The sequence below is a fragment of the Arachis hypogaea genome, chromosome 8, assembly GCF_003086295.3.
Source record: "Arachis hypogaea cultivar Tifrunner chromosome 8, arahy.Tifrunner.gnm2.J5K5, whole genome shotgun sequence".
NCBI lineage: Eukaryota > Viridiplantae > Streptophyta > Magnoliopsida > Fabales > Fabaceae > Arachis > Arachis hypogaea.
In genome coordinates this window covers 47,352,538-47,378,454 of record NC_092043.1, presented here as the reverse complement: position 1 = coordinate 47,378,454, position 25,917 = coordinate 47,352,538, and the positions used below count along the sequence as shown (strand labels likewise).

The 25,917-nt window shown below is 32.3% G+C and overlaps 1 protein-coding gene and 1 long non-coding RNA gene across 4 annotated transcripts; both read right to left on the bottom strand.

Annotated features, from left to right (window-relative positions):
- Positions 1-17,465: 17,465 nt before the first annotated feature.
- LOC112707914 (protein FAR1-RELATED SEQUENCE 5-like) lies at positions 17,466-21,870 on the bottom strand. Of its 3 annotated transcripts, XM_025759949.3 has the most exons (4): positions 20,958-21,870; positions 20,703-20,852; positions 17,874-20,264; positions 17,466-17,771 (listed from the first exon to the last, which is right to left on the bottom strand). In XM_025759949.3, the coding sequence occupies exons 3-4, from the start codon at positions 20,217-20,219 to the stop codon at positions 17,643-17,645; spliced, it is 2,475 nt and encodes an 824-aa protein (XP_025615734.1). In that variant the 5' UTR covers positions 20,220-20,264; positions 20,703-20,852; positions 20,958-21,870; the 3' UTR covers positions 17,466-17,642. The 3 variants fall into 3 exon arrangements, with proteins under 3 accessions (XP_025615734.1, XP_072057642.1, XP_025615733.1); XM_072201541.1 differs by having other exon boundaries at positions 17,874-20,852; XM_025759948.3 differs by having other exon boundaries at positions 17,874-21,870.
- Positions 21,871-22,222: 352 nt separating this feature from the next.
- On the bottom strand, positions 22,223-24,395 carry LOC140174625 (uncharacterized). Its single transcript, XR_011864363.1, has 2 exons — positions 23,783-24,395; positions 22,223-22,527 (listed from the first exon to the last, which is right to left on the bottom strand). It is a non-coding gene; the product is annotated as an uncharacterized lncRNA (long non-coding RNA).
- Positions 24,396-25,917: the final 1,522 nt, after the last annotated feature.

Here is a 25,917-nt window from a genome sequence, read left to right as displayed (position 1 = left end):
TTATTGTTTTCAAAAGTCCTTGTTAGTCGGAGTGGTGTGACTTTTTAGATGCTTCTCATTTACTTATGTTATGACATGTGTGATGCATGCAAAATGCCTATAGCGTTAAAACATATAAATATAAACTCATAAACTTTTGTATGATATCCTTATAGGCAATAAAGCAAGGCAAAATAAATAATAATTAAGAGAAGAATAGTAATATCGGCATAGATAAATCAAATAGAATAGATCTAAAAAAAATAAAGATCTTAAACAATATCATCCATCAAATAAAAAGGAACTTTGGATAAAAGAAGGATCTTTGAATGCAATAATAAACATAATCATAAATTAAAAAAAGATAAAAGAAAAACAATCATAATCACACTTTTCATTACTTTTTCTCGTAACTTTTATGGAATGTATTGAGCTCAAACCGGTATAAAAGGTGGGAGTCTCATTTCCTTACCGAAGGTTCTTATCCCAAACGTTTTGGCGATCACCTTCCCTTACCGAAGGATCATCTCGATCGATCACCTTCCCTTACTGAAGGATCATATCGATATCTTGTCTTTGGGGTCAGCTTCCCTTACCGAAGGATCATTCCCTTAGTTTAATTTACAATTAATGTTGTTTAGATATACACAAGAAAAAAGTTATGTCAACAAAGATATCTTATTATATAATATTGATGGGATAGCCCCCTTCCCTTACCGAAGGTTCTTATCCCAAAAGTTTGCCGATTATCTTCCCTTATCGAAGGATTATCTCGATTCGATCACCTTCCCTTACCGAAGGATCATCTCGATTATCTTGTCTTTGGGGGTCACCTTCCCTTACCGAAGGATCATTCCCTCAGTTCTTTAATGCACATAAGATTGTTATTATAATATATAATGCGTATGAAAGAAAGAGACATTATACCATGACATGCAAATAAAGCTAACATCTATGTTCGAAACATTTAAAACGTGACATATAAAAATTAGCACAAAATCCCCTACCTCGAGTGAAGTTTCGATAGGTATTTTGATGCAAATATCTGTGGTTTGTTAGTGAAGAGAGACTTGTTCTATGGCTAAACTTTGTGTATACTATAATGTTTTGTATAGAAGAAGGGAATAGAATGAGAAAGGAAGGATCAAATAGCTCTCAGGTATGTGCAGATTATGTTAAGAGACATTTAGGTGAAATCTTCAATCAGAAACGTCACTTTGTGAGCCCTATAACGTTTTCTATGTTTAGAATTTGGAAATAGATATTAGAGACAAATTTATAGAGAATTGAATTAGCTTTAAAATGAATCATAAACGAAGTCAATAGGATAACTACATCTTGAGATATTCTCGAAATACTGTTAATATATCAGGCTGGCTGATAAGAGCGCGATTTTTTACTATTAACTTATAACTGATTTATCTACCTAATTTAATTTAAATTTGATTTTATACTGAACTTAAGGAATAAAACTAGTATTCTTATCTTTTTATATAACTAAATATCATTCAAATCTAATAAATGTAAAATTAATTATGACTATATTTTAAAAGGTTGTTTATTGTCGGTTAAAGATTTACTACTACTAGTGTTTTCATATATTTAAATTTTAAATTCAAATCTTAAATGATTACTATTCTAATTAATTAATTAGTTATTAAAAAATGACTTGATTCAAAAAGTTGGGATGTTACAAACCGTAAGCCTGCAAGATCTTCATTTGAACCGTCAGAAGTCTCTTGTTTTCTATCTTTCTTGTTGGCTTCATTACTCTCATCGTCAAAGCTATGCCACATCATCACCATAAGCATCCTCCTCGTGGTAACTATACCCTTGAGCTTCATAAAGCTCTTATGTTCTTCAACGCTAAAAAATGTCAGCGTTTGTTTCATTGCGCTTTGTTTTTGTTTTGTTTTGTTTTGTTTTATCTTGTTAGTCTCGATTTAGGAATTATTTTGAGATTGGCATTCTGATTGATAAAAAGAAAAATTAAGGATTTTAGAGTAGTAAAAGTAGTGGTTATGGAAGGAAATAAAAAAAAAAAGAAGAAAGAAGAAGAGTATTTACGAAATTATTTATAGAAAGTCATCAAGGAGTGGCAGCCATCGGAGATGGACCTAATTGTTTGATTTGTCAGTCATCAGATAACCTCAAATTAACAACATAATGTAGCACCTGGCATACTGTTGGAGGGTGACTAGATCATCCGTAGCGGGCATCTGCTGGAGTCAGTCCCCAAGCCATGTTAGCTTGAGGGAGAAATTCTCCTTCCTCTGCGATCGCTGCTGCTGTACCACAGGAGGCCTGGCACCAAGTAAGCGCTCCATCAATGCCCAGGTCTCCGTCCCATACCATGTGTGGAAATCACGGAAACACTCATCTACTGGCTCTCCATGCATGCGCCCATAATCTGAGGTGGTACGTGACGTTCTGTAGGGTGATGGTGCACTCACCCCATGGCAAATGGAAAGTGGACGTCTCCAGATGCCAGCGCTCCACAAATGCAATGATCAAGGAGTTGTCAAATATAAAATCCCTGAGAGGCACCATGTCACCGAAGTCAGCCTCCCTCAAATAGGGAATAATGACGTCCGAAGGACAAGTGTATGACTCACTCACCTAAGGAGAAGCAACCGAGGCCTCTGATAAAAAATAAAAACTTGAATAAAAAGTCTATAAAGTTATAAAGTTGGCAAAGTTAACACCAAAAAACACTCCCAATTAACATTCACATCAGAAATTAACTTACATAAAAATATTTACTTAATAAATTAACTTAAATAAAAATATTTACTTAACTAATTAATAATTTTATTAATATACATGTACTTAATAAATAACTTAATTTAAATAAAAAATCATAATAAATAATTAATAACCAAAATACTACACAACTAGTTAATTAATATCTAAATTAATAAATAAGTAAAAATAAATTTGACAAATGAGTATACACATTTATTTAATAAGTTAACTTAAATAAAAATATTTACTTAATTAATTAATAACCTTATTAGTAAACATGTACTGAACAAATAACTTAATTTAAATAAAAATCATACTAAATAATTAATAACCAAAATACCACAAAATTAATAAACATCAAGTTAATAAATAAATATAAATAACGATATTTAAAATTTAATCACTCAATATCTACCTAACAACTTACTCTAAATAAAAACAAAATAAATAATATTTATTTAAGAACTTAATTTTAACTAATATCTAAAGCAAATCCTATCAATTTTACCCTTCCTAACAATGCTTTCATCCAACTAACATGTCTTGTACACTAAATAAAAATATCCTAACTATAATTTTACTCATACATGATCGAACATAAACACAAAAGACAACATACACTAACCTTGAAGTCGGTTGTTCCTGCGATGTGTCATGTCGCATTCAGGCGATTGATGTCCAAATCATTTGCATCTGCGCGTGCCATGCTCGTCTAGTAGGTCGATAATATGGTCAGAAGAGGATAAAAATTAGAGAAAATTGAAAGAAATAGGTGAAAAATAACTCCAAATCGTGATGTAAACGAATTGTATATATATGCCACATTTAATCTTATGTCGTTGCACATATCTCGTTTACACTGTAAACGAGATAAGGCATAAACAAGATATGTATAATCTTATTTCATTTACACTGTAAATAAGATAAGAGATAAAGTACATTTTCATAAAATTGCTACAAATTACATATTTTGATAAATAAAATATTTATTTTATTTATTTAAAAAAAATTGGATGTATCTTAGTGTTTTTTTTAATCAGAGAGATTTGTATTTTTTTTCCATTAAAAATCATACCAGATATTTGTTCATAAAAAATTATAGACATGGAATAAATTATATTTCATATAGATTTTTAGTAGGATATAATATTGTTTTAATTTTCAAAATTTAATTTGAAAACCAAAATAATCTTTAATATTTTTTATTGTAAACAAAAATTCCTAACGTTACACAAAATTTTAAAAATAGTCATTCCTTTAAGAAAAATTGATTTTTGGACAAAATTATTCCTTTTGATAATTGCAAAAAAAAAAGAAATTAAAATAGTTATTAAATTAATTAAAAAAAAATTTGAAATTAAAAAAAAAAAAAGCAGACACACACAATGGGAGTTGAAGGTTGTTGTTGTTTGAGATAATATTTAATTTGGTTTTTAAATTTATACGTAAATCTATCTTAATTTAGTTTTTAAACTTTATGAACATAACTCACGTTAATTCCTAAAATAATTTTTGGCACATAAATATTAATAGAATGATGATGTGAATGACTAAATGCCATGTTAGACTCCTTAAAATATCGACATCTTAGTTTGGGCGTTTAAATAACTAAAAAATATCATAAATGATATTTTAAAATATTTTTTCTCAAAGCAAAGCAAGTGATACCACATTATTTTTAGACTATTTAAATGCTAAAACAAAAAAAAAGACATAATTTTAAGGAGTCCAATATGACAATGTTAGTGTTCTAAACATTTGTATGATGAAAATTGAAATTGTCTGAAAAACTAATGTGAATTATATTTATAAAATTTGAAGACTAAATAAAAAAATTAAAATTTCAAGAACTAAATTAAAATTTATATACAATTTCAGGGACTAAATTGAATATTAACTCTATAAAATTTCTAACGTTGAAAAATAATTATTTTTAACTGAGCATAGTATCTGTCAAAATTTGTGGAATATAGTTTTAAAAGCAAATGCAATTTTCATTGATGTGCGGAAGTTGTTCAAGTATTAAGAAGCATTATTAGTGCTCACAAGATAATGCTCAACTAAGAAGCTCTTTTATATGTTAGATTTGTGACGATTAAAGTGTGTGTTTGTATATGAAATATAATAATGAGTTGGTCATATAATGTGAATCACTGGGGAAGTCCACGTTAGAAACTGTGGACTTTTCTTCTTTCTTTTTCCTTTTTTAACAGAATCATCCATATCTTCTTTTCTTTTCTTTTTCGTATCTTCCAAAATTATGGAATTTGACGGGAAGAATTAAAGAATAATAATTATTTTGTACTCAAACTAGTTATTCTCTCGAATATTGGATAACTTAAAAACCATTCCTAATTTTATTTCTTTTTTCCTTCTCAACATATAATTTTCATATTGGTCCCGTCCAATTTAAAGCTCTAGCTCTGCTCCGGGCTTCCTGCACAGCCCATTTTGTGTTTGTCCAAGAAAGTTCTAGAATTTTTTTTGTAATTGTCGATCTCACTTCAGTGTGCTTTGTTGAGGTTTAAGTCGGTGAGTTTTAGCATGCGCCTGCCCAGTTCAGGCGCTCACGATGCCCATAGGTTTTTGTTGTGTTGGAGTTTTGAGTATTTGCCACGTGTATACTTATTTGATGTTGATAGTTAAAGACGTGTTGTTTCTGACTTGCATAAAGGTAGAACCGGTTTATAATATTTACAAATCTATCCATTGTGTTTTAGGTGAAAACTTAAAATATATGTTGATGGGAGGTCACTGTTCAATATTTGCTTTTGTGTGGTTTGGGCCGTGAATAGACAACAAGTAATTGGGCTACATTTATTTTTAAATTTGTAAAGATATGATATTAATTTTTGTGTATAATTATAAAATGGTGATAGTATATTTTTTTATGGCTGTATATATATATTGATTTTGGACTTGTCCGAAAAAAACGTTGACTTTGAAAAAAAAATACTAACTTAATTTAAATCAATCAAAACTCAAGAAATAAGTGTGCCTATAAATGGTTAGTTTCGAAAAAAAGAATAGTTACAAGTTATGAAGTTAATTTATAGAATTTAAGGTAATAGTTAGTAATTGATAAATGTTTATGAAATGGAAATTATTGTTTATAGTATTGAATGAATTATTGGTTAGGTGTGGGTGTGGAATAGAAAAGAAAAAATTGACACATTGACAATTATTTTTACATTTTATTTTTTGTTGTTAAATTTTTGGGCTTTCTGGGCCAGTATTAAAAAAATACGAATATATATTAAGAGTACTGTTTTCTTAAAAAAAATATTGCTACAAAGGAACATTATATTAAGAGTACTATTAATTAATAATATTGTCATTTCTTAATTAATTAATAACACTTGACAAAAAATTCATAATTAATAATTTCACTTAATTAAGAGTATTATTTTTTAAAGGGGAGTGTTAGGTAAACAATGACTATCTTGAACAACATAAACAACCACCAATCAAATAAAAATACACTACACCCTAATTTAATGCTACTAATTAAATTTACTCTTTTAACTCTATTAATTCACATTGTTTACACATTATTTAAAAATATTATTAGTTAACTATACTTATTCTTTTTTAAATTGAAAGTAGTAATATTCACTCTCTTATTTTTGTACTCATCTTTAAAAATTTTCAATAACAAAAGATATTTTTTAAGAAATAAAAAATATATGATAAAAAAATTTAGAAATCCCATTTCAGCTCATTTATGTTATACTTAAGTTTTTTTAATATTATGATATTTTAATTATTTGAATTAAAATTATTTAATTAAAAAATATCCAATTTTTAAAAAAAAGTTCAATAAAATTAACCCGAAAAATTGACTTAAAAATATACGGCACTAATTAATTTATTCTAGTTTATACAGCACTTCATCATTTTGTTTGTCTAAAATCTAGTTTATTATATATATGCATTAATTTCGGATCAATTAATTTATTTAACTCAAATAAATAAGATACCTATTATCTTATTAAGAATTGTCCTCACAAAATACGTTAGTTGTCCCTATAGAATATATAATTATACCACTGATGTTAATATAAGAGACAATATACAATTGAGAAGTCATTGATCTCTTGTCTTGAAATAGAAGGTTTGTTCGACACACTAGAGAGTTTGGTGGCCTGGCTCCATTGAGGTAGTGATTTTGAAAGATGGAGGATAGCATGCAAAGGTACTTATTTTTCGCAGTGACAAAGGGGACGCGAACGGGTGTGTATACCAGTTGGGAAGACACGAGAGAGCAAGTTTATAACTATCTGTTTCCTGAATTTCATGGGTTTAATAGCTACCAACAAGCTGTATTGGCATTCAACGCAAGATTGCGATGTATTGCCACTGAGACAGCTGCAAGGTTGGAAATGATTGGTTCTAGCGGCGAAGGAAGTGGTGTTCGGAAAGGAAGTATGCCATCTCAGAGCAGTTGGCCTCGACCTGTGGTATCCTGTAAGTTTGATTTTCAATGAATATGCTTAATCAAAGTTATTCTTATAATGTTTTGTTCATGAGTTATTGTATATGGTATATATTTGGGTTATTTAATCCGTAGAAAAAATAATTAGTGGAAATGATTGCTGATGCAGGGCTTCCAGTGATCCCTGAAGAAGAGCTTAATGGTGAATTCGCCATAGTGAATAGTATAGAAGACTGGCTGGTGAAGGTGTGCCACGAATCTGATATTTCTGGGCCGTGTTTCTTCAAGCAGGAAAGGTATGTCGGAGACAAAGGTCCGTTTTTCGGATTTACTGTGGTGGTTCCAGGCGAGCCGTACGAAGTTGAACTCAGTGCTAAGGGTCGGTTTTCTATGGTAGAAAAGGCGGCTCGTGAAGATGCGGCGCAAGAGATGCTTGGCCAAGTCCTGGAAATTACCGGCAAGGAAATTAAAGATTATTACTACTCAAGAGTGAAGCTTCTTCGAGACAGTAATACAGCACTCCGTGCTAAGGTGGGCCAGCTGGAGGATGCTTATGAGAAGCTTTTGGCCAGTTATGAGGCTGTTGTGAACGCTCGTATCGAAGGCCAGTCCCCTTGAATCTAGTTTGGGTTTATCTGAATTTAGTTATAGTGAGTATGAAGTTATTATATGTTTGATGTATGTGTTAAAGAAGAATTTGGTTTTGTGAACTGTTGCTTTAGTTATTTCTCTGGATTATGGGTCATTAAGTAGGTTGGTAAATTAAATTCATTTAACATGTCAATGTGAGTGCGAGGATGTGAAGCTGCTTTCTCGATGTTGTTGTTGCTAGTACTATAGAAATGTGTTTGTTGATGCTGGTAACAATGAAATTTAGTTAATCTTTTTTTTCATCCTTCATTAGCATGTGTTATTATTGTTTATTTTTGAGATGGTTAGTTATCGGTATATTTGGTTGGTTCTTTTAAAGTGGAGCTATGGCCTGTCTGTCTTACCTTCGGTTGGACTGTCGTGTAGCCATGACGACACACATAAGTACACAGAGTCAGTTTTGTCGTGTTGTATTTAATTTTTTTAGTGTAGGGTAGCGATATGGAGTTGTCATTGTTATAGAGAATCATAATGCTCAGCGATTTTTTGATATACTTTCAGTAGAACACTGTGATAGGGATGAGTGTGCATTTATGTTTTGTCTGTGCCAAATGAAGCCAAAAAATTAAACAATTAAATTATGTTATAGTGTCTTCGCAAAATATGTTAACGGTAAAGAATATTATCACGTGTAGAATTGTACCTGTTTAGTATTAGAGTTAAAGACTTTAGTTATTTTATATATCTTAATTTATTATTTTATATATGATTTAAGAATAGGATTAGAAATTCAAACATTAGGATATAGATTTAATTTTACAGAATATTTTAGTTAATAAGTAAATATTATTTATTTATCTTTAACATTGTTTTTATATTTGTGTTTATACTATTATTGATTTTGTAGATTAATTAATATTATGACTTTTTTAAAGTGCACCACGAAGCTATACATTCAAGCCAAGCAGGATAGGAGATTTAGGTTCAAAATATATTTTCATGCAAACAAGTTACACAATCAAATGCCCATGTTTTAGCTTAGTTAGCTGTGATCCATACAGATCAAAAAATAATAATAATATGTTAAATAATTAAAATATATTATAATATTATATGATATTAATAAAAAGTACGGGGATAGATATATTAAAATAATAACTTGCAGTGTCTTTGAGTACATAAATAGACTGAAAGGCAAAAAAGAACAATGCCACTTAAATAGACTAATAAGGTAAAAGTACAATGACGACACTAAAGTTGCATACACTTAAATTAGTTGAAGTCTTGAAATTAATGGATAAACTAGTTGAAGAAACATAATGATATTGTTGTTAAGGACTTAAACCCATGAAAGTGGCAAAGAAAATTACCAAAAAGGAGATGGCGATGATAATGAGGACATTCGGGATTATCCTGTTTGGTCTTTGGTGTGGTGTTGTTGTGGTATCCACAAGACGTAGTTGATGAGGAAGGGGTCGACATTGATTTAGATCTTGCATTATTACAAGATTTGGCTCATTTTCAGCAGGGTCCAATGCATGCTGGTTCTGAAATTGATGATCTTCATCTCCATGGATGACAATCATGTCATTTTCATGGTTATGTCCATGATCCCTTAAATTTTCTTTTGCAACGTTTTGACTGAGGAAATGTTCCCATGCCATCCTTGCTTCTTCAAAGTTGGTATAGGATTGGTAGAGGTTACCGCTGAAGCCATCTACTTGTTGGTGGCAATGAGGCCAAGCGCGATAAATTCCTGGGACTCTACCTCGAAACACAACATAAGTTTTGTTGTTTCGAATAACCATCTTAGATGGAAGCTTGGGTAGCAATTTGGATGGTGTGTATGTGTTAGAGTTCTAGTGTGTCCCTTAAAAGGAGAGTTTATGGAAGTGTTAGGTGGTGTGATAAATTCATGACATTAGTGCTAGTGCTAGAGAGTTTATTGAAGTTAATGTCACCTGCATTTGAGTTAAAATAAAAAATGGGAAAGCTGCTGCATTGATAATATACCAAGTCAGAGGTTAGGGTCTGAGAAGTGGTTCAGTACTGGTTCAGAAGATGTTCCTAGATCACTGCAACAAGCCAAAGGCTTTTGTTTTTTTGCTGAAGGGTGGGGTATTTTTCCAATGGACTATTAAACTGTTTGGTCGGCCTTACTTTGTCGCATATTACAGAGTATATGAAATTAAAAAATATAAATTTTTTGGGTTAGGTCGAAAGGAGGGAAAGTTTTTGGAGGGAATGAAACCTTGAGAACCTGTATATATTAGCATGCTGTTGTCCGTGACCATTGCAAAAATTATCTGTTCATAGACAAAAATTGATTGACTGCGATCATGCATGAGTCTAGCAATTCAAACCTAGTGATGAATGGGTAAGTTATTGGCATGAGATTCATTTTTTACGTATACATAGAAAGATTGTTATTTTTGTTAAGTGAGTAATGGCCGCTAACATTATTTTGAATTATATTAGGGATGCCATGGTTGAAGGAATGGTGGGATCCAATGTCGGAGTTGAGGAGCCGTTTGTTCTTTTTTCATCGTAGCAGGGACAGGATATCTGCGACTACATCCTTGACACTCACTTGGAAGGCAACGTGTCGGCGGAGCGGATCGAAGGTGACGATGGCCGGCGCGTTGCTCCCAACATTGTCGCTGCAGACACTGAAGAGGATGAACCTGTGACAGTTCCGATCGTTAAGGCGCGGAGGCTTTTTCATACTCCCCGGACAGCTTCAACTGGCAATGTAAAACGATCAAGGGTCAGCGCACGAGCCACTGCTGCAAATAACCCACGCGTTAGTTTCCATGATTGTTTGTTTTACTGAATTTCTTATTTTTTTGGCATTCCATTTTGCTGACAACATCAAACTGTGATGCAGAAGCCATTGAAGCCAAAATTCAAGGCAACCTTTGACATGGATTTCAATCGGGCAGACACATTGCTGTTCAATTACCTCTTCTCGGATGGCCATCCATTGGAGTAAGTAATTTGCGATGAGTGTGTCATTTGTATAGTTTTTGATCCTTATGCATGATTTTGTTCAGTTTTTCATTGTTGTTTGAATCAGTGAGACACTTGTGCGGATTCGTGAGTATGGATTGACAAGGCGGGACATCTATAGTCTCATTCCTGGCCGCCCTATACATGGGAGTGTTGTGGAGATGGTTGCCATGCGTAATGCATGCTCAATTCAACATGTAAAAAATACAACCTTCTGGTGCTTGCCTCCAAGTTTTGCTGTGAGTACTGTTAACAATGACTTTTTCTATCCAAATCATCATCCAAATGCGTGCTAAATGAATTATATGGTGCAGGAAGATGTTACGCTTGGTTTGAGCGGAGAGGAGTTAGCGGAGAAGTATGTGCCATTCTGGATCAAGCCAAGCAAATTTGTTAGTCGTGTAAGTGAATGAGTTTTTTTTGTTGCTTAATTCGTTCATAGACAACAATTTTTTTTACGCAACTATGATGAACTAAAATGGCTTAGCAGATATTTATACCCATTGAAGACATCTTCATGCATTGGTACTGCATGGTAGTGGACTTTAGTGACAAATGCGTGTATCATCTTGATTCGTATCCAGATCCAAACATGGTGCATGACAGGGAAAAAGTTATGCGCACACTTGTAAGAATCGTGATTTTCTGCCTTTCCCAATAACTCACTGGTGTCGAGGGTTGAAATGTATTGTGGCATTTTTGATATTTCAGCTAGTAAATCTGCATGAAGTGACCAAAAGTAAGTGTTTTGGACCCTGTGGAATTTATATCCCATCGAATTTTGGAACTTGGCCGGTGCGGCGAGGACAGGGAATCCCGAACTGCAATACGAGGTTCTCCTTTTATATGCCACATCTTGTAGTTTGTACGACATATTTTAATTTTTAAACTAGAGAACACAAGAAAATTATGGTTACTAAATAGAATAAAAGAAAACTAAACAACTAAACAGAGTCATAGAGAAAAAAGTAAAGAAAAGTGTGGAAAATGTTAAGCACACCTAGTGGGCCAAATTACTAAAATGTGTACTCTATGTCATGACTGTGTATGATAACTTGAAAAATCATAAATTGTATATTACTATTGATAAAGCTATACAATTTGGGTGTGTAGTGATAGTTCAGGTGCTTGGGTGATCTCGTGGATGGATCTTGAAGGGAGGTTCAACCCCTTGGAGATAAGTGGAGTAGTAAGTTTCCATCATAAAACTAGTAATTCATATTAATTTGGTATCACTATACCGATTATTATTATTTTCTCCTTTCCAGCTGGAGGACTCCACAATCCGCGGAAGGACGGCTATCTCTCTTGCGGGGTGCACATTCAATGTGATGGGAAGCCTACTAAGGGTGCGGGCTGCTAGGTGGCTTAGGGGTGAGGGAGTTTGAGCAAAATGCAGTCCCAACAAGACCCTTGAAATTCATAAATTAGTAGTGTTATTTGAAGGCTAGATTCCACTTCCATAATAGTATGTAAGCTATTGCAGGAATAAGCTTCTTACGATCTGAAACATGATCATAAGATAGCATTAGTGTCCTAGATATTAAAAGTTTATGGTCTATATACTGAAGTCTTGGTTGGTTTGTATTAGGAAGTGCGATTATTTTGTTATGGATTTGTAATGTTAAAGTAATGTCTCTATCAAAGCAAATATTTTTTATCCAGCCAACTCATTAAATCATTCATTTAATCATTCAGTCACATACTATTTCTTAAACGTTTTAAGGAAAAAATAATGCCCATAGTTACACGAATGACACAAACACCATTGTAAAGATAGCCAATATTTTATGTTTTACATAACTCTTATACACATTTAGTGCGGCAATATAGACCTCGACTATGTGCTTAATTGTCAAGGTCATTGAATGGAGATTCTGGACACATTCTGTGTCAAGGCTAAAAATGATGCCTGATACTATGAACTTTCATCTTGGATAATAAAGCTGACATAATTAAAAAATTTCTCTATTACCTGTTTATATTTTTTATTAAACGTATCAATCTCTGATATACATCAGCGTTAGGCGCAATCTTTAACTGTAAATAGAAAAAATTTGGCCTGTGCTCCCTGATGCTTCATCACCGAGACACTAATGATGGATTTTTTTTGTTTTTTTGTTACCTCTTCGAAGACCTGTTTTAATTTTTTAATATTTTTATAATTTAATATTATATTCGTTTAGTATATTAAAACACGTATTTATTGGCCTTGTCTGACATTCTCATTCAAACACATGGATAAAACTTCTCCGGCTAGAACGAAGACACCAACGTCGCAGTCTTCTGAAGCAATAGAGAAAATGGTTGTAGATGCATCCGTCGCAGAGGAGACCCACTCTCTCATGAACGTCGACCACACAGGAATGCTAGTTGGCGGGACTCTTACGCGAAGTTCAGAAAATGTAAGCTAGGAACGACTTTCAAATAGTGTTCCTCGTTGAAATGCCATTAAGAATACTTTCAAATAATGTTGTTTTTGTGTTTTTTTGGTCTCTTGTAGTTGTTGGCACCCATGCAAACTGATCTATGCGCACACTCGGAGCTTGTTGCTGCCATCAATGGTTTGGCGACCTCCGTTGATGCTTTGGCAGCGAGGCTCGAACAAAGTGATGTTCGTGGAGGACGGATTGAACAATGCCTTGACTCACTGTGCAAAGTACTTGTTCGGATGGAGTCGAACATGCCCGAAACATGTTCCGAGAAAGACATGGGCGAGAGCCAACAAGATATTCCATTTACAAAAAAAGATATACTAGACGGAGATTTTGTTACTACAACCCCAAGAAGGATTGGGAAAATGTCAAGAATGGTTGACGGTTTGAACGCCGACATTCCCATTCCGATTTCCATTCCTGATGACGATGACGGCGATCTAGTAGGTGAGAACTCCAGAGTAAAAAAAACCAAAGGTTTAGAGAATAACGTATTTTTGCTTCGCAAGTCATCAACGAAGGTATTTGGGTGCTTCCTCACATGCTCCTATTGCATAAGTTCATTTTTAGTATAGTATCGTGCTTTCATATTTTAATTTTTTTAAATTTTTATGAAATTTTGTGTCGTAAATTTGTTATAATATGAATTATTACTTTATTAAAAAAATCAAAATAATAAAATTCTACGATCTAAAATAATACTAAATAAAATAATAATAAGAGTATTACAAAATTTATAAGATTAAAAAAAATGCTTAAAAAGAGTATTAAAATATGTTATTTTATATATTATATTTGATTTAAAATAATAAATATAATTAATAACATTTTTGCTTCGCAAGTCATCAACGAAGGTATTTAGGTGCTTCCTTACATTCTCCTATTGCATAAGTTCATTTTTAGTACAGTATCGTACTTTCATAATTTATTTTTTTTAAAATTTTTATGAAATTTTGTGTCATAAATTTGTTATAATATGAATTATTACTTTATTAAAAAAACAAAATAATAAAATTCTATGATCTAAAATAATACTAAATAAAATAATAATAAGAGCACTACAAAATTTATAAGATTGAAAAGAATACTTAAAAAGAGTACTAAAATATGTTATTTTGTATGTTATATTTGATTTAAAATAATAAATATTATTTTATATTATGAAAATACTTAAAAATTTCTCAAATTTTATAGGTTATTTTTAATTTAAAAAATAAAAATTAATTTTTATTGAAAAAAATTTGGTTTAGTTTAATTAATTTAATTTAAATTATTAATAAATTTATTATATTTTATTTCACGCCTCTTCATTGGCGTTGATATTATTATGAATTGAGTTTAAGTATAATTCTATATTAATGGATTTTTTTAGATAAGTTAAGATTTGTGGAAGCTTGGGCCTGTTGTTCAGAGTATAACCATGCATGTTAGGGATTTACCGAGGTATATCAAAATAAAATAAGCAAGACTATGAAAATAAACTTTTGTGATTTATTTTGATCCATGAAAAATGTATACTTTACAATTAATCCAGCATTGGATTGGTAAGCAAATAAGCCCCAATAGGCTAACGTTTTCTTGGGTTGGATTAGATCAAAGTTGTTTAATTAAATTGACCTGTTTAACCCATATCATAACAACCGTTTTAGGGGAAGTCTGCCACTGCAATCGCATTCCCTTGTTCTCCGTTGCCACAAGGCAATGTCCCTGCCGCCAACAAGAAACAATGCATCCAGATGAACTCGATTCCTGCAACTTCGATATTGAACGCGGGCTCTTCAATCGGTGCCGGGTCACAGAATTCCCAACTGCCGTTGATGGGCCGTCCAACCATGATATATAAAGGGGGAAGTTCGAGCTCGGCGGTATATCCTATACAACGGGGGAAGATAGGCAACTCAAAAACCAATATACCTATTCGAGAACAAGAAACTTTGCATCGCGTTCCATCCAAAAGAGGCGGATCGAGTGCAAATGGACAAAAGGGTAACAGAGGCAGTACATTGAAGCTATTTGGCAGCGTAATGAATACAACCACCAACCACAATGTTGTTAATAACAATATAATCGAGATGAATCCAACTATGTCGCCAAGTCCTACTGAGCCCTCACTGTCAGAACGCCAAATAAGCATTGCAACATATGTATTCAACCCACAAGGGAACCAAGAGTAAGTGTCACTAAGCTTTGATAATTGTTTTTTTTCATGTTCAATGATGGAAACATTATCCCACACGGATGGTGACCATAATATTTTTCTGAAAACAGGGAGGTACTGGTGAAATACGGGGATTTAATGATGACAAGAGCGGAGCTGATGACCTTGAAACCAGGTGAGCTTCCGCATGATAAGACCTTTGAAATGTTTGCTATGAGGCTGACAAAATTGTTTCAACGACAAGATGGACCAGTTATTTGGTGTCTTCCACCATCATTTTCGGTAAGGACCTTCAATTGTTATACCATAGCCTGTTTGATTTCGTTGGCCTAACTACGACCATTTTTACTTGCAGAATGATGTCATCAATGACATAGATGTGCAACAAATAACCGAAACTTACATGCCGACTTGGATGAGGCCTTCTATGAATCTTAACTATGTACTCACAAATACAACCTGTAACATGTTCATAATTTATTCCACAATGATTAATTACGTACTTCTTTCGTAGGCTTATATCCCTGTCAAAGAGGATGAGGGACACTGGTTCCTAGCTGTCGTAGCATTCAAAGATGAGGTGCTTTATCACCTAGATGCTTCGATGGATGATGAAAAAGCACTTCGACGCAAAGCCACCATAAGAAAATTGGTTAGTCTAATACAGTAACTCAAATTTGTGATGGATAAAGTTGCCTTTAACTTAAAAAAATCAATTCCGCATGGATTCAGGGAGACAGTTTATCAGCAGTCATTGGTAAACCAAAATACCCGCTGCAATTCTCCAAGAAGTACAAAGGAGTGACATACTTCCGCATAAGAGAAGCAGATGGTCTTCCAACAGCCCAATCAAGGTAAGGTGGAATCCATTATGCCTTTCAATTGTCCTTATCCAAATTGTAAAGTACCCTTATGGATGGCAATTCAGTGTGTAATGTTAATATGCCAATTCCAGGTGGTTCATTAGCTGTATACATCATTGTTGGCACATTAAGCTTTAAAGTTTAATGAGAAACTTTAAGAATGCTTTCACTAGAGTCAATCTAATCAAATACCATACTTTTTAGAGCAACTTATAATCAAGTTGAGATATTATTCATCATTAATTTTTACTAATTCTAAGCTCTATTTATATGCATATTATACTTTTGTTAAACTTAATGCTTCTGGTGTATGCTACTGAGTATTTAGTCAACCAACACCACTTTTGTTAAAGTTAATATGCATATAAATTTAGTGTGTAATGTTAATATGCCAATTCCACCGCATAGGGAGACTTCAGCGATTTCGGTTTTGAATTGGATGGCAATGGCCAACGCCTTTCAGCGTAACCTTATGCCCCAGGTAAGTAATCAAATATGTTCTTGAATGTTCTATCTATGACAAATGCCATTAGCTTGACTTGTGGAAAATTGTTGCAGCTCGATGAAAATCTTGTTAGGATGCACACCGCATTGGGTTTGGTCATGGCGCCCTTCAATGAAGTGACATCTTGGATCCCAAGTATTGGTGCGAAAGTTTGAGATAAAGAGAGACTACTCTTCGCTGTACACCTTTTGTTGTGAATGTGGAATTTATGTTGCAATCCGGCATGTGCCTACTATTTAAACATCTTCCTTTTAATTGTCATGTATCTTTTGAACTTATGAACTTATATGTAGTCTTTTATGTATCTGGATCTTACTAGTAAATGGCATTTAGTCGGACAAGACAAATTAAACTAATTTGAACCAAAACATTTTTAATTGTGTTCTATGAATGATTTGCTTGGACATCACAACTTAAGAACGGTTGTAATCAAAATAATAAAGGAAGCTAATGTCTTTACTTCGGCTTAACAAGTTATCCATAATTACTCAACAATAATATACCCTTATTTCTCTATGTTTGTATCTCTACATTTCTATATTCTATCATAATATGTAAACAACTTTCATTCAGAATCATTGAATTAGGATTCCAATAATTAAACATAGGTTAACAAAGACATTATCCCTCAACTATCATACCATTAATTTGTTGGAAATCTGGGAGAAAAATTCCAATAACTACAGTAACATTTTCTGGATCAAATGAAAGAATAAAGTTGAACACCAATTGAGAAGATACACTCTTGTGTGCAAGCAAATATCATTCCCTTCAATTGAGAAAATGTAGAACAGCAATAAGCAAGAACATCTTACATTTTCTACTCACAAACAATAAAGGAAGCTAATGTCTTTACCTGGAGGTAAAAAGCTACCAATAAGTACTCAACAATACAAATTCAACTACCCAACATTGTAATTATCTAAGGTTCCGATAATGAAATATCATACTCATGTTCAACCGTTGCACATTGCTCTGCCAATTCATCCTCATCAGCATAAACATTACCATCAGTCATGTGTGCCGGGATATAATAATCTCCATCTTCATGCTGTAAGATTGGTACAAGCAAACACACAAAATGTCATAATTATTCAATTTGGTGTATAATTGATTGTTCAAATCGGTGACTCAAGAGTCATATGAGACTAACCTGGGATATGTCTTCATAGTATACGTCATCATCGTCGTACATCTCACCGCTTGGGCTACATCTTGCTGCCAAAGACTCAGACTCACGCCTAGTTTGCCTTTGATGGCATGAAAGTCTATTATGTCCAACCTTCCTACAAATGCCACACCTCTTGACACCCTTGACTGATGGATGGTTTAGTAAACCTTTTCTGCGCCTAGTACGTTGTCGGGCAATATTCGGATCCCTAACACATTCCTCCAGAGTGGAGGATCCGACCACATTCGCTCTTTCGCCAACCTCTTTGACTGAACCCTTAACACGGGAGATCTCATTCCTAATTTTCTGGGTGACTTGCACAAACTGATCAGCATCGTTGGACGCTACCACACACAGCTCCCTACACAAGTCATTCAACATCCAATTACGACAATTGACCATTGAATCCCAACAAAATGGTCCTTTTTCCATGAATGCCCTAACTTTGGACCTGGCATCCTTTGACCACCTGCCCAGAACCAAAGTTGAGGGTATCTCTGTGGCATCCATATGAACAAGGACCGCCACAATGTGATCACATGGAATACCCAATGACTCCATCCTCATGCATGAACACTTAAAGAAAGTTCCATTAGGATAATGTGAGACTTGCCACTCTCGCTGTGCATCTCTGGATCGTGAAAGTGTATAAATCTTACACATAGGTGTGTATGTGCAGGAGCGAACCTTCAATGTGCAAGCTCGTGAAAGCATTGGCCTGAACAATAGAAAAATTTCCCATGTAAGTGAATTTGCAGCCGATTTCTCAAGAGCATGCAATGGTGTCTGCATTACCAAATCCCCAACAATAGATTGCAAATCAGTGTGTGCTTCCCGAGACCTCATCTGAGATATGCACCGAAAGAACTGCTCAACAAAGTCCTTCAAGTTATGTCTAGAGTGTACAAACTTGCCAAGCATAGAATGTAAACCTTCACACCTTGAGGTCGTTCGGAAGCCACCGAAAAAATGTCCGCGGATATATGCAGTGGCCCACATTGCTCTCTTGGCATAAAGATCACACACCCACTGATTAGTCTCGAGACCAAGTTCCGATACAACCTTCTGCCATCTTTCCTCAAACTCAGATACCTCATAGTCAAATAGCATGCATTTTTTGAATTCAGATGTAAACACTGGATTGCTAATATTTGAAGTAGCATTCCTAATTAAATGCCAAGCACAGAGTCGATGATAAGCACCTGGAAATACAGCTTCAATGGCCTTCTTCATTGCACCGTGACCATCAGTTATAACACATCCAGGTGCCTTCCCTTTCATTGCTTCAAGAAACTGCTGAAGTAACCAAGTGTATGTTTCTTCCGTCTCGTTTGCAACTAGTGCTGCAGCAAATACAATTGTTTGATTATGATGGTTTACACCGGAAAAAACCACAAGCGGGCACATGTACTTATTCTTACGATATGTTGCATCAAATGCTAACACATCCCCAAAAAGATGGAAATCTAGCTGACTGCAATTGTCTGACCAAAACAGGTGAACCAATCGCCCATCTTTATCTGCCAAGTATCTTACAAACATTCCTGGGTTCCGCTCTGCCATTGATTCTAACAACTTAAGACACGATTTTGCATCCCCACCAATGAGCTTCCTTTGTTTGTCTATTTGGTTGTACATATCTCTTTTCAAAAACGGAACATTTTCGTGGCCTCCTGCGGTTTGCACAAATGATGCATAAATTTGTGGAGTCCTAATGCCGACCTTAAGCATCATATTCATCTGATTAATAGCTGCCGCGTTCATCATCCTGTGTCCGGGAAGCATAAAAGTTAGTGTGTCCTCAAGCATCTTGTGATTATGAACTTCCTGAAAATAGATTATGATCCATCTTCCACTTTCCCTGTGTACATGTACACGCATCTCAGCCTCACAACCACATCTGGTCTCTGGCTTTGGTTCCCTTTTACGTTCTTCACAATCATTGTGCTTTCTAAATCCCTGCCTAAAGCAAACAAAGGACTGTTGTGTAACCTCGTTGTTCATGTTCCGCCGCGACCGGTACCTTCTTGCGGCAAACCCGTTCATCTTTGCATATAGGTTATAGAAAGCAAAAGCAACTTCCCGGTCTGCAAAATGTAACATTTTAATATGATCGGCCCTAATTTCTTTCAAATTCATACAACCCAGATCAGTCAGCCTATCAATTCCCCTTTCTTCCCAGCTGTCATAAAAGCCATCACCGTATACATCATCGTCGATGCCTTCTGCACCTGACTCAACCGAATGTCCCCCAACCCCCTCGAAGTCATCTCCATCGCTCGCTGCATTCTCCTCGACGACCCCTTCTTCTTGGAATGGTGCATACATCGAATTGTTATAATACCTGTCCAATTCTTTCTCTAATAACGACACCTGCAACGCATCACACATCACATAAAACAATGAAATAAATGTACTCTTGCATGTACTCCAACCACAATGATTTATTTCAATGTATAATTTAGAACTCCATATAATGTATACTATACAACTCCATTAAAAAATTCAAACAGAACAACTGCTTACCATTAGCTATCGATCATCACCATTAGCTAATGAACTACTTACCTTTGTGTAGCTCATACTTTTCTTTTTAATTTTCATTTTTAACTCAAACGTAAACTAATTACCAAAACAAAAATTACTAATATCTAATAACAATTCATAACAAGTCATAGGTAAAATGATTTAATTTGTACAAATAAAAAATATTTTTAATTATTAGACAAAAACAACTTCTTCACAATAATTTATAATTATTAGCTCAAAAAAATATTTTTAATTTTTTTTATAAGGAAATGGGATACTAACCTTTCAAACAGTTCTCCTTGCAAAATGAGAATTGCATTTCAAAGCCAAAGAATCTTAGGGTTTTTTCATGCTTCAAACAGTTCTCCTATTTATTGTTGCATAGCATATTACTTACTTGTTCTAATTGATCTCCAATAGAACATGCCTCAACTACAAAATCATATAGACATATACAACAAAAACATTAAACGACTACTTTATTCTTCATTCTTTTAAAATAGCAAAAAATGGGGAACACAAACAAAATGTACTTACCATCAACAGTCGATCTTAAAGAATACAGATGTGTTGAAAGTCTTCATAATGTTTATGCTTCAAAGTGTAGGTTCGCTTGTCTATGTTTCCATGGCTGTCACCGGCATTCCAGACTGAATGCATAACTACAGCTCTTTTCGGATAAAATTTTCTTAAAAATTACCATCCGTTAAACATTTTTATTTTTCATTTTTCACTTGTTTTTTTTTTTCACTTTTCCTCATTCAAGGAGTTCCCTTTTTTGTTTTTTGTATGGTGATCAATTAAAAAAAAGATTTAACAAACATTCTTGCTAAATTACGAATTGGGCCGGCCCACATGATAAGTTCAATAAAACAATTCGGGCTGCCTTATGTATGGGGTAGAGTCCAACTATTTATTAAATTTTATGGGTCATCTTTAGAAATACTATGTTGTGCCTTTTTCAAAATCTGAATCTTTTAGAGGTCAAACGCAATTTTATGATAAACCTGAAAACCCAGGTTAAAGTGTGTCAGATTATTCGAGGCGTTCCATTAGCCTTATTTGGACAGGCGCGGGCTAAAATTCACCGTTTAAGTCATGTAGCTCTTAGGTATAAATAGCCTTAACTACATACTTCACAAATCAATGAAATACATAAAGCATCACAGTATTCTGTTCTATTTTGTTTGCCTTAGCATCACTTTTATTGCAGAATTTGCATCTCTGCAACTTAATTCACAAGTGCTACAGTCTCACACTTTACAATGGACCAACTTTCTATTACACTGGCACAAAACTTGGGTTTGATTTGTATTTATATTTTTCAGTTTTCTTTTTTAAAGGAGCTTTAATATTTAAGATTTTGTAGAAAAAAAATAATTATAATAGATAAATTATGCTATTTGAGTTATAATTTGTTGGGTTACTAAATACAAACATTTTAATTAGATTGATGAGAAATGTTAGAAAATCAATACTATGTCAACCTTCGGTAGTGCAGAATAAAAAATTTTATAATAGAAAGGCTAAATTAAACATAAAATTAATTAAAATATAACATAATATAATAAAAAAATTAACAAAATATAGTTTATAATATATATGTTAAATTAATAATTATATTATATAAAAGTTAATATTTAATTACATACTTTAAGATTTTAGTATTTTTAAGGTTTAATTATTCTGCAAATCTCTATAATTTCACTAAATTTTTAATTAGGTCCTTATACTTCTTTTTCTTTTCAATTAAGTTCCTATACGTTAATTTTTTTAATTTAAATTTTATCGTGACAAAAATATTTAAAATAACAGAATATTCTATTAAAAAAAATAAATATTCTCTTTTTTAAGATATAAAACTTCATTCAGAACACTCTCATATTTCAAAAATAAAAAAAAAAACTCTTCTCATTTGACCTCTCTTACTGCACCACCTCTCCGTCTCTCGCGCCTGGTTTTGCTGCCTCACGCCTGCTCCGCTTCCGTTTCAGACAGAAGTCAGGACTAAATTGAATGCAGAGACTTGAGTACCATGGGGGTTGGCCTTAAACTTAATTTTTTCTTTGTCTAGTTCTCCCTTAATTCATTTCTAAGATTTTTTTCACTGTGTATAAAAAGAAAATTGGACTATTTTAATCTATAAATGGACTAGCTTATTATTTTGTTTGGACTATTTTAATCTATAAATGGACTAGCTTATTATTTTTGTTTTAGTCGGATTCATATTAATTACAACTTTATTACATATTTAATTATTCATATATTTATACTCTTTTATTTATTTTTTGAAAAAAACGCTACTTGCTAGTTGTTAGTTGTTACTAATATATATTGCAATACATAATATAATTTTTACAAGGCTTAATTTGGTAATTTTTTTATTTTTTAAAAATAACTTATAAAAGTTAATTTTTAAAAGATAATTTTTTTTAAAAGTTATAGTATTTATATTTAGTAAATTAAATAAAAAAATAGTTTTTAATAAACACAAACAATATCAATTGCATTTAGTAAAATAACTTTTAAAATTAAAAAATACTATAATAGGTATAAATGTAAGCATTAAATTTAAAAATTAGTTAACATATAAGGTTATATTAGACATTTAAATTTTGAAAAGTACAAGCCAACTTTAAAAAGTTCTATTTTAGATACTTTCAAAAGAATTTCGATCTTTTAAAAACTGCAAATACAAACACATGATATTTTTAATTTACCGAACACAAAATAAAAAATTTGAGATTTTAAAAAACACAAACACCTCTCTTCGAAAAACTTTACTAAACTCAGTCTTAATTAAATTTAGACTTAACTTTTAATAGTTTACCGTATTTATTTAAAGATTTGAATTCGGTCTTAGATTAAATCGAATTAAATCAGGTTTATTTATTATGTAATTGATGTATATAATTTTGTAAAGAATTATATAAAAAATTAATAAAACTATTTTTAAAAATTAAATAATATTTTTACTAAAATAAATTATATAGTAAAACTGATGTCATCATATAATATAAAAGTATAATATTTTATTATTAATTTTATGATAATATATATACATATTAGTTATATAACATGATTTTGAATTAGGTCAGATGCACTTAAAATATGATTCGAATTTAATATAAAAATTATATCAAATAAAAATAATAAATTCGAACCCAACAAAATGCATATTTGAAACTTCAGGTGGAACTAAATTTTAAACATCTTTAGTCGAAAATGCAAAGTCATATTAATAGATAATTTTACCTTTTTATTCTATGTTATTTAATTATCTTCGTAACAGAAATGATGATCTGGAATATATATAACTAATTAAGTAATTGATTAATAGGGGCGTTGACCTGGAATATTACCGGGAGGTTCATAGTTACATCTAATGAGAATGCCTGAAAAATTGTGGCACGTGACTCCAGCGCAGCCTAAATGAGTAGATCGCTTCCAAACAAGTTGAGTATAGGCATGGCATTCACCACCAACACATGAGTTAGTTACATGGTCGTAGTTTCCTTCCTGAAGGGCCCATTTCACCACAGCATGTGCTCCTACAAAAGTGTCATTGCCCCAATTACGTGCAATGTTCCAACCTATGCCGCTGCTAATTGAAGGTTTTCTTGCTAAGCAGTCCATACTGTGTGCGTTCACGAAATTGCGAGCATGTTTTTCTAGTTGTCGGTCCCACTTCAGCGCTGGAGACCCAACATGTTCACGTATAACGTTGTGATTTTTAAGATAGTGCTTTGGAGAGCTTAGTCTTTCTAATGAACAACACAATGGAACTATACTCACAAAACTTACAAACAACGCTAAAATATTCATTTCTTTTTTCTTTTTCTTGTTCCAGGATGATTTCGAAAATAAAGATGAGTCTTTTTTGTTGGATTATTATTGTTTTAATGAGGATTAATTGGGATATATATGACAATTGGCAATTTAATAAATGCCAGTTGTCATTTGATGGACTTCAATATGTACATATTTATTACTTTGTTAGAGGATCTAGAAGGAAAAAAGTTTTAATTGTTGAAGCAGCTCAATGTGCCTTGGCTCGTTTAGAACTTGAGGGGTCAAAAAGCCTTGTGAACGCTTACATAATTTTATATATGTATATACCAAAAATATTATGTATATACTATTAAAATCAATTATATATATATATATCATTTAATTTATTTTTAATTTATATTTTATATGTGTTTTAATATATATTTTGTAGTAATTGCTGATTTTGATATATATCTTGCATATATAAGAGAGAGAGAGAAAAAGAGAGAATTGATGTAGAATTTTATTTACTATTTGAGTTTAATTAAGGACTCAACATTTTAGTATCTAAGATCAATTTTTTTATTTTATTTTTTTTGAATTTTTTTCCTGCCAACTCCACAATATCACTACTCGCCGGCATTAACTTGCCAAAAATTTAAAAATTGGTTAAACATTCAAAGTTAAGGAATGTTTGCTTTTAGCCTTCAATACTATAAGATAGATCTAAATTAAAGGGGAGAAAAAACTTTACAAACACAATGAAAGAAAGGTCTATGACTTTGAGCAGGTCTTGAAGGAAGAGATGATAATTCACGTATTGCTTATTCTTTTTGGTGCGTTATCATTCGTTCATTAAAAACAAAAATAATGGTTCTTGAATTGAGGAAAGGATACTAGCTATCACATAAAAAGATAAAAAGAATAAATAATAGGAAAAATTTTTGAGAATAATCCGACCATCTAAACCAAAAGTTATCGAGAGGATGATGGTTTCAATTTCTATAAATTATAAATAGAAAATTAAAAAAATCACATAAGACATATGAAGTGATAATATTCGGATAATACTAGAGAGATAATAATTTAAAATAATAATATTAAAGAGACAAAAAAATCAAAATTTATTTTATTTAGTATTTATTAATTATTTTTTTAAATAATAAATAAAATAAATTTTAACTGTTTTTAACTAATTTTTTTGTTATTAAATATTTTTAAATTTAAAATAATTTTATTTAACTTAATATTTATAATTTTATGTGTGTAACATTTATAATTACATATTTATTATATTTTTTTTATTCTTTATTATCTTGATCATCATGATTACTTAGCAAGATTAGAACACCAAATTAAAATATTCTTTTTTATTATCTTTAGTCAATAAGTAGAAGAAGAAAAGAAATTCTTATTGAAGTATAAGAAGTATAAAAAGACATTAAGATCACATTTTTGTGTTCGCAGTAAAATTTTGATATCAAAATTAAGAAATTTTAGTGTTTTTGTAGCAATATTTCGATGTCAAAATTAAAAAATATCGGTATTAAAATTAAGAAATTACGGTGTCAAAATTAAAAAATTTCGGTGTATTTTATTTTTGGCAAGAATTCAATCCAATAAATGTGAACCTACATCCATTCAACTAAATAAGAGTGTAATATAGTATAAACATATTCATTCATGTAATTTCGGTGTTATCTTGTGATCTTTTAGTATGTAATTT